Genomic DNA, 10,767 nt, shown 5'->3' with positions numbered 1-10,767 from the left:
CGGCAGTTTGAGTCCTGACCTGGTGGCTTAAAGTCACGCAGGGCATGTGTGTGTGCGTGCCCAAGATCCTGAGAGGAGAATAGAGGAGAAGGGATTGCGGCATGGTCATCTCCCTGGGGGGTGATTTTTCACTTTCTGTCTCTCTGTCTTTCTGGCGAGCCCATGTGCCCTCTAGCAAAAACCTCTCCAAAAATTTTTTTAAAAAGTTGTAAATGATATAGTATTAGTGCAAATCTAGGTGTAAAATGGTCTATGTACTGTGTAAACAGCAAAGCATGTGGATAGGAATAAACCTAAAAGTTGCTTTTTTAAAATACCAGAAAACTTTTCTTAACATAGTGAAATAGTATATTATGGTTTTCTCCAATTATTCTCAGAGTTTCCTCTGATTAAATATAAAAAAAAAAACTTTAGAAGAAAAGCATTTCTATCATCTTTGCACCTATCTATTACACAAAATATTCTTAAACTGGCAAACATTGTCTGATAGACTTTGGTTTTCTTTGAAACAGAAAGAATTTTTAAATTTATTAGTTAGTAAATATATGTTAGTATAAGTGTATTGAGTTGTTATTTTCTAAGTACCTATACAGACAGATGAATCAATATTTTACTGTATTTTGAACATTAATCAAGAGATATTTCATGAAAACTTAGCCTTAAGTGGTTATGTTTACAGCTGGTGTTCTAAAAATTTCAGAGGTAGTTATGGCTTTATGAAAATATAATGAGAAATATATATTCAGCTATTTTTTTCCACATTCTTTTTCCAAGAAAAATTACCAAGGCAATTTAATAATAATAAAAACACTATTTGAAACTAAGTGATTCTGTATTATTTGGAAAGCAAAGCTATTTAAAAATAAATTCTAGCTTTCTTGCAGTCAAGTGATACATCAAGAAAAAAGATAAAACTGTATTTAAATTTTAGTGTTTCCAGTGAGACATATTCATAGTATTATGTCAACATACAATTATCTAATAATTGCTGACTCAAAATATAGTGACAGACGTTTTCTAGAAGATATTTAATCCAATTGTGTATTACTGTTATTATCTTGGACTGAATTAAATTTGTTTTACATAACAATAATAATTTACTTTATGGTGGCCAAACCCCAGCTTAATTTTATATGATACTGTTTTTGTTTTTGTTTTTTGTTTTTTCAAGAGGAATTTTTGCTATAGGGCATGTGCACTCACTAGAGAGACAGAGAGACCAGAAAGTGAGAAATCAACCCCCCAGAGGGGATGATCATACTGCAATCTCTTCTCTTCCACCTTCCTTTTGAGTACACATGCACACCTGGTGTGGTCGACTATGTGAGAGTCCAGTGATGTAACCATCCCACCATCTACTGGTTCTCTATGATACTGTATTTGAGCACAAGTGAAGATGTCAGCATACATATACATGATGCAGTTTACTTATTTACTTATTTATTTTGGGGGAGGTTTTTGCTATAGGGCGTGTGCACTCACCAGAAAGACAGAGAGAAAGGTGAGAAATCACCTCCTGGGGAGATGGCCATGCCACAATCCCTTCTCCTCCATTCTCCTCTTAGGATCTTGGGCACGCATGCACATGCTCCCAGCATGAGTTTAAGTCACCAGGTCTGGGACTTGAATTGCGGTTGACTACATGGGAGTTCAGCGACATAGCCATTACACTAACTGCTGGTCCCCTGCAGTTTATTTATTTTAAATGGTGAAGCCAAGTTAATGGTATTCTACTCAGAATGAAGTTATTTTTCTTTAAATGGTTTAAACTTAAAGGATCTATTAGTAGGACTTTAATATATGTTAAACAGCAGCATTGGGAAACTTGATATATTTAAAAATTTTAATTATATAGCATTTGTTATTTTGGAGAAGCATAAATGATTTTGGACAAAGGGAGTTGAACAAAAGCATTTTACCTTCTCTAGGCAAACTTGTATTAAGGGAAAGACTCAGTTATGAATTTTACTATAGTGAGAAAAAAGAATCTGAAGTATTAGGTCATCAGGAAGTCATAACATATTTTTCTGTGCAAAAATGTATCATGACTTTACCAATGACCCAATATAAATCTCATTTAGTAAAAGTCTCCCTCAGGAATCAAGTTAATGGGATTATGATCTAATTGTTTTTAATTTCAAGTTCTTTTATATATTCAATCATGCTATTTAGCTTACAAAGTAAATATTTCAACATGTGTACATTTCTCACCAGTTCAGTTGATAATACTATAAAGTTATCTTCAACAGATAATACCCCATTTCTTTGTCTCATTAATGCTTTGCCTCTCTATTTTTCTCTCTAATGGCCTTCCTCCAACTCTACTCTATCACCTGCCTTCTTCTTATACTATATCTGGTATTCACAACCATTTACTGTGTTTCTAGATCCTTTAGTCATTCAGTTTCCATCATAGAATGCGGACACTCAGTATATATTAATAATGGGCCTAGTGACTCATTCAGTGGCAGAAATGGAATAAAAACTAGGTTTCTTGTTCCCCAGTTCATTTCTGTCTATAACAAATATAGGAGTCAGACAAAATAATTGGTATGTTCCATTATTTGTAGTTTCATTTAGATGATTTCAACTGACATGCTTCTCATCTGCCTTTCACTGTGGTCATGTATTTCTGTATAAATGTTTTCTTGTACAGTTTCTCTCAATATCTGTAGATGAAATTCAACCTGATATTACTCTGTCAATACTTTAATTAGTATTTATTAGTATGATTAATTAAAAGTAGTCACACAATTACAGCTTTTCTACAACTTCTTGACATGATTTTAAATCCTGCTTGTAAGCTCAGTATCAGTGAAATTTATGTATTTACATGTTTATAGAAAGAACAAATTGTCTTTGTTGTAGACTTCAGTAAAGTTTATTACTGGTTTTGTGAAGGGGATTATTCATGTGATAGTTTCCTGTTAAAACTAGTTCTAGTCCATTCATGTTGTTATAAAAGAATGCTTGAGATTTGGTGATTTGTAAAGGAAAAAGGTTTATTTGGCTCACAAGTCCGTAGATAGGAAAATCCAAAGACATGGCCCTGGCAACCTGCGAGGCTCTGCTAAAGACCACCTGTTGTTTCACTCCATGAAAGGAAAGTAGAAAGGCCAGTAAGCTAATTTTAAAGAGAGAGACATACTGGTTGTCAACTTGCTTAAAACAAAACAAAACAACTCCTAGAAACTATAATTAGGGCCTCAGTCTAATCATGAGGGATTTGCCCCATGTCCCAAACACCTCTCACAAGGTCCCTTCTACCAACACTACCAAACACTGCTGCAGTGGCTATCCAGTTACAACCAGAGTTTCACTGGGGAAACAGCAAGCACAGCACTGTGTGTGCTGCCCGTGTGCATGTGCAAGTGTGCATGTGTGTATTTCAGATCCTGGGCACTTAGTTTGAGAGTATTTGCTCATGTATGTTTTTGTTCTGTTGCATGGACTGTTTACTTCTTTTTCCTACAGATAAGGAAGCTTTCTGCAAAGAGAAAATTTTTATTTTTGAATCTTGCAAGAACTTGACACAGGTTGCCACTGCAGTTCCTTCCAGTATGTATTATTCATAGACTGATGACCTCTGATAGTCTCAGAGGTACGCTGCAGGACTCTGATGGGAAAATACCACCTTCTTTTTTCCCTCATAATGGATCTTTCCTTCATCCAGCATGGAGTGATAGAAAACAGATATATCTGTTCCAAAGAAGGGGGCTAATTTCTGTCAGGAGAAAATAAATGTTTTTATTTTGCTACAATGAAATGTTTATTTCTATCACTAATAAAAACTATTTTTTTCTTATTTTGTGCCTACTATATGAAAATGCCAGAAAATTTCAAATAAATTATTGCTAGAATTTTCAGTTATTAATGTATGAGGCAGACATTATGAAAAATGTTCAAAATTTTACCTCCTCTTCCATGTTCTCCTTTCTGGGATTTTCATTCTTCAAAACATTTGTAGGATTTATTCTAAAAAGTGAAAGGGAATGTGAAAATGTAAACCAATTGTTTCCTAATAGATTTTATTTACGTTTAGTTTGATGAGCTTTCATTAATACGAAATCTAGAATATATTTGTAGAATTTGTCATTTTTGATGTTGCTGTTTCAACAGAGATAATTCAAAATTGCACCCACTTTAATTAGCATAGTTTGTTAGTTTCTGTTCAAATGAATAGTTTTAATACAACCATGCAGTATTCACTGCTCCTTAATTTAAAAATATTAAGTTAAAAGTGTAGCTTTTTGTCTTTGTTCTGCATGCTGCAAAACATCTGGATAATTTTGAGTATTTCAGTGAGTTTTTTCAAATTTTCTCTTTTCAAATGACAATTTGCCAGATGGAGGCACAGTTTTACATGCTACTTTTCTGGACATGATAACTTTCCTCCATTGTTTTACATACTATTTTGATTAGTCCAATTTTGAATTTTAGCTAAAATATAGTAGATAATACATTACTTTAGAAACCTAATTCATGACTTTTTTTCCAAATTTATTTCTCCCATGAGTGGAAGAAACAAAGAAGGAAAGAGGGACAGCTGCCTACCACCCCAAAAAGGTCTTGATGCTGCAATCCATGTACAGCTTCATTCAGTCTTCAAATCATGGGCACCTTTGTGTCCAGCCGTGCTGAGGAAGGCCTCTTAGACATGAACCTGAAACTTTCCTTGTGGATTAGCCTCATGGAGCACGAACTTTTACCACTATGCCATTGTGCAGTCCCAATAATTACTTTTTTTGAGAGAGAGATTTTTGCTATATGTCATGTGCACTTGCTGAAGAGACAGAGAGACAAAAAGCGAGGAGACTGGTCATGCCAAAGTCCCTTCTCCTCCATTCTCCTCTTGGGATTTTGGGCACCCACACATATGTGCCTGGTATGAGTCTAAGCCACTGGGTCCAGGACTCGAACCTCATTTGACCACATGGGAGTCCAGCACCTTAACCACTATGCCACCTGCTGGTCCCCAGTCACAATAATTCTTAATTTCAATGTGTAAATTAGGCAATAATCAGATGTAGGGATGAAGGTAAAATACACTGATGAACTAGGAAGGAAAAAAATAGCAAGATACTTAGACAACAATTATTATAAGATTAGTTGTAACATTTTTTTTCTTCTTCTACTAGGTCTTCCTCCTTTTTTTTTTTTTTTTTTTTACAAGTTTGTTTATTATTGCAAAAGAGAGAAGGAAAGAGAGAGGCACTTTGACAGTGTCTCCCTGTATAAGAGCCACCCTCCAGGCTTCCAGCCAGGCAGGATCACATGAGTGCACCCAGTGTCCAAGTTGGCCTGTGGTTCTGAATGCGAGACCTTACCACCTTTGCCACCAGGCTGGGCTGCCTTTTCTCTTTCTCTTCCTTCTCCTCCTCTTATTCTTTTCCCTACTCCTCTGTCTGCCCCATCTCTCTGTTTTCTTTTGCTTTCAAACATTATTTTTAAAGTAATATTACTTTTGTCTCAGCATAAATATGAATAATTTTCTATAAAAAAGCTAATACTAAAATATGATTCAATATGATTCAATTTCATTTCTCTTTCATTAACATGACTATAGGTGAGCCTATATTCTATCAAATCTTGAATCTAACTGTACTTAGAAATGTAAGTTATAGACTTGATATTTTCACTGAAATGAAGTTTAGATGTTAGAAATTTTTTATTGGAATTGTTTTTATTATAAAATGACTATGAATTAAAAATACTTAGAAAAAATGCATGTATTATTGAATATTACATGTGTTCATGCTTGCATTTTAGCATTTTTGTATCTCCCATTCATGGCAATCCAAACAGGTGGATTAAAATGATAATTTGGGGGCCAGCAGGGGGCATGGTGGTTAAGATGCTGGTCTCCCAAACGGCTGACCACAGTCGAGTCCTGGACCTGGCAGCTGAAAATCATGCCAGGTGCATGCATGTACTTGAAAATCACGCTGGGCACATGTTTGTGCATGCCCCAAATCCTGAGAAAAGAATGGAGAAAGGATTGTGGTGTGGCCATTACCCTTGGGGAGTGGAGTCATTTCTGATTTTCCCTCTCTCTGTACTGCCTCTCTCACTGACAAGTAAGCACATACACCCTGTGACAAAAAAAAAAAAAAAAAGTAAAAAGTAAAAATAAATCATAAAAAAAATCATTTGGGCAATTTCTGCCCCCACAGGGTTAGTCCCTGAATAGTTAATCTGTGCCTCAGTTGATTGCAAATGTGAATTAATTTTCTCTAAATTACTTTGCATGTAGTTATTAGGATACCAAATGACTTTAAAAAACTGGGTTGCCCAACATTACAACTGAACTTCACTCTATTAGGTATTATTTTAACTATATCAAACCATAATAATATAAACATTGTCAGAAGAAATATGTGTCTATTTCAAAGTAACTCTGGCATCAGACATTTCTACGTTGGCTTTTTCCATTTAACAAAGATAAGGTGTACTTCTTTACTAATTCATGTGGAGGCATTTACTTTCTTAAGAACAAAGCTCCTGAAAAGTTATAAAAAACAAATTTATTAGTTAATTATCATAATTAGAAAATGCTTATAGCTGCCACTGGTGGTAAGAAGTATGGTTTACTGTCTACCCATTTTGTAGCGGTCAGTCAGAATTTATAAACTACAATTCTTACTGTTGATACAGTTAAAAGAATAGGGGCTCAAGATTATGATGAATGCCTCTGAAATTTTATAAAGCTAATGTTCCATTAATTTCTGAATTTTTGAATGAACTTTGAGGTTGAATGCGCTTTTAGAAAATAATTTCCTTTATTCTTTGTTTTTTGCTTATTGTCTATAGTATTAAAAGAGTAATGCACAGGTCAAGGATAAGTCACAAATATACTGATTCTGATATATTCTTAAAAACTGTGAGATTTACTGCATGTATTTGAAATGTTCTGATGTTACCAGAGCATGAGTATTTCCTGTAACTGTGTGTGTACTATGCCATATTATCGGTCTCTAAAATTGGAAAAAAATGGAATGCATCTTTAAAAATTACTATCATATCCTTTGATAAAAAAAATCTTCACTATTCACACTATAGTGTGAATATTGGTTTGGTTAAAAAAAAAAGGCAAGAATAGCGCACTTTAAGAGTCACCATCAACTCATTAGTTTTCACTAAAAACATCAACCGACTATGTAAAATTTGAATTCAGTCTAATCTCTGATATGCCTGTAACGTGTCCTTCTTGTTCTCTATGTGTGGGAGTGATGAAATTCTGAGTGATAAGCCGTCATATATGTGTGTCAGGAGCAATCTGCCAGTTTTGACTGTAATGGACAAGCCAGCCATGGGATGACAGCTGAGTGACTTGGTGTGATGGTGGATGCCTCTCACTGGATTGACTACCTGTTAATCTAGTTTGGCTATTCTCCCTGTAGTGAATTTGTTGGCTGCTGCTTAAAGCTCATATTTCCTATTCTAACATTGACTTGACTTCTAGCATACTAAATGTCCTTTTAGGGGATTACGTATTAATATACTGTTCTGCCAGTATAGATTTGTTTAAAATATATAAAGTAGCTTCTCTTTTAGGATAGTCTAATGATGCCTTTTTCTCTCTTGAAATGCTATGAAATGTCCAGATTCATTAATACTAAGCCTAACTGCAGAGTTAATGAAATAGAAAATCAACTACAGTAGTTAAACTGAGTTGATTTTTTAAAGAGAGTATTTAGAAACTTTGGAACCTTGTTTAGCCTCTGTCTAGCCACTATGGTTAATATGTTAAAGTATTTCTCCCTATTTAAAGGCCATCTCTTACCTTTTATTCAACCTACTCATAACTTTAAGTGTATTGTTTAAAGTTGGTAATAAGTGTTTAGGATTCATTGAAAAAGGATTTGTTGATTTTCTCTTTCTTCTACTCAAAACTTGGACTCCAGCATAGGAGTAAAAAATGACGACAAGATGTTCTAGTATAAATCATCTTGAAACTCAATCCATGGTACAGGCTCCAAGCTAAACAAGGAAAGGGTAAAACTAAGACATTATGCATTTTTTTTGGGGGGGGATAGAGAAAGCTATGACTTAGTTTACCCTTTTCCAGGGTTAACCGTACTAAATGACTCTCCTTTGATAGTCTTTTTGTTTATTTTTGCAGCTACTTACTAAACTATGTGATTTATCTCTTTGCTAGACAAAGACGAATGCTCTAAGGATAATGGCGGATGTCAGCATGAATGTGTCAACACGATGGGAAGCTACATGTGCCAATGTCGTAATGGATTTGTGCTGCATGAAAATAAACATGATTGCAAGGAAGGTATGGAAAGGAATACTTTCTATTTTTCTTTTTTACAATAGAATTAGAATTTAATGTGGTTTGTGTAAAGCATTGCTTCTAGGTAGAGTTAATTGTTTCAGTGAGTGATACCATTGTTCACTATTCAAATGTCAAAAAACCCTTTTGTGTAATGTTCAAATATCCAAGGCATACTGTTGGATCTGCACTTTGCACAGAGATGACATTAAAGCAATTTATACAACAGATGGAGGAGCTGCTATGATACTATCCAGTACTCAGAAAACCACCACTTTACCCACTGGTCTTTATGGAACAGACCTTATAACACTATCCATGTTTAAATTTAACTTCTTTAAATGTTTTACATTTGCTGGAATATCCCCAGAAATATCTAAAATATGTGCTACTTGAGTGATGTCTCTTTAAATGTCAGATATATCAAACTTAAGTGCCTACCGAAAGACAGATATTTGAAAATGGTAGATATTGTGGTATTTAGCTAATTTATGGTTTTGCCCCCTCCAAAAAAAACCCAATAAACAATAACATACTAGTAGCATCACAGTAAGCTACCAGATTTTGTCTCCAGACCTTACAAAATTCAAGATTTTTTTGTCTGTATTTTAGGCAGGGTGTCTTGTAATCTTCCTGTCTCTGCCTCATGAGTGCTGGGACTACAGGTCCTGAGCCTCTTTTATGTGTCCTCAGCCTACCAGATAGCAGCATCAACCAATGTTGCTGGGCTCAAGATTGATTTTTAGTTTTACTGCAGGGCACAAGTGCTTGTCAGAGAGAGACAGAAAGAGAGAAAGTGAGAAATCACTCCCCAGGTGGAATGGCCATGCCACAGTTCCTTCTCCTCCAGTCTCCTCTCTAGATTTTGGACACACATGCATAAGCACCCAGTATGATTTTTAAGCCACTAGATTTGGGACTCAAATCATGGAATAAGCCATGTGGGATCCAGCACCTTAACCTCCATACCATCTGCTGCCCCATTTTTTTTTTTTTGAGAGGTTTTTGTTATAGGGCATGTGTGCTTGCCAGAAAGACAGAGAGAGACAGAGAGATAGAAAGCGAGAAATCACCCCCCAGGGGGGCTGGCCACGCCGCAATCCCTTTTCCTCCATTCACCTCTCGGGATCTTGGGCACGCACGCACACACGCCCGGTGCGAGTGTAAGCCACCGGGTCTGGGACTCGAATCCTGGTCAGTTACATGGGAGTTAGCCATTATGCTAACTACCAGTCCCCAATTTTTTTTTTTTTAAAGATAATGACGTTTATATATTCAACTATTGTGAGCTGGATGGTAACATGAAGTAATTACTTAATTCTTATTTCTTTCTCTAAGGATTTTCTCTCAAATTTTCTATTTAAGTTGAATTTATATCTGTTTTAAAAGAGAATTAGTAAGGCAGATTTTATAAATTCAGTCATTAGCATATGTAAATTGGTAGATTCTTGAGTAGAACCTCAGTTAGTTAGCAACTTTTTATATACACATTAGAATAGTAGAAAATATACTGAATTGACTCCTGTTTCAATTATTTTCATTCAAATATGGCCACATGTCATAGATTTTTTTTGTTTTAGCTTTATTTTTTGTTGATATGATGGCTTTCTGTAGAAATATAGGCAAGCTTGAATTTTTCTTTGTCTAATTTCTTGTATAAGCATGATATTTGTAATTTGGTAACTTATGTTATAAAGCCAATAGGCCCAGTTTTTGGTAGACATGGAAAGTAAATCAAAGAAAAAATTAAATAGTTTTTGTAGATGATACCTGTAGTCTGTGGATCACAGGTAGCTGATACGTTCACTACAGTAGCTAATATTTTCCAAACATGATTTCATAGAAAACTTCCTTTTTAGATAGAATGACATCTAGGCAACCCTTAATAAGGTCCATTTTTTTTTTTTTTGAGAGGATTTTGCTATAAGGTGTGTGCACTTGCCAGAGACAGACAGAGAGACAGAAAGTGAGAAATCACCCCCAGGGGGGATGGCCACACCGCAATCCCTTCTCCTCCATTCTCCTCTCGGGATCTTGAGCACGCACGCACATGCACCCAGCATGAGTTTTTTAAGCCACTGGGTCTGGGATTCGAAGTGCGGTCAACTACATGGGAGTACAGAGATATAGCCATTATGCCAACTGCTGTTCCCAATAAGGTCCATTTTTATTGTCAAAAAAGAGGTGGTATTTTCTTTTACTTTTGCTACCATATGTGCACTTCCTACAGTTCAGCACCCTACCTACTTCATACAGTTCAGTTCATCTTTGTTTCAACTCAGGCTGTTTGACAGATTCTGGATACCCTGTATTTCATATGGCAAGATAAAGACAGAGATAATGCATTCAGATAACCCTTGTCATGACTAAATCCAGATTTTTAAGGCTATCACCTTACTACATTATCCTGGATGATTTGACAGCTAAATTTTTACCTTTCTCTTTTTTTTTTTCTTTTTTGAGAGTTTTTTTTCCACTATAGAGCA

The 10,767-nt window shown here is 35.4% G+C and overlaps 1 protein-coding gene across 1 annotated transcript in view; it reads left to right on the top strand.

Annotated features, from left to right (window-relative positions):
- Nucleotides 1-10,767, top strand: part of TLL1 (tolloid like 1) — a 242,887-nt gene that overhangs the window by 199,012 nt on the left and 33,108 nt on the right. Inside the window, exon 17 of the mRNA XM_006140658.3 lies at nt 8,159-8,284. Coding sequence (XP_006140720.1) covers nt 8,159-8,284 — 126 coding nt within the window. The remainder of the gene's footprint in view (nt 1-8,158; nt 8,285-10,767) is intronic.

Source organism: Tupaia chinensis, unplaced genomic scaffold (assembly GCF_000334495.1).
Source record: "Tupaia chinensis unplaced genomic scaffold, TupChi_1.0 Scaffold000039_1, whole genome shotgun sequence".
Lineage (NCBI taxonomy): Eukaryota > Metazoa > Chordata > Mammalia > Scandentia > Tupaiidae > Tupaia > Tupaia belangeri.
The sequence above is the reverse complement of the archived record's forward strand: the minus strand, read 5'-3'. Positions and strand labels throughout refer to the sequence as shown.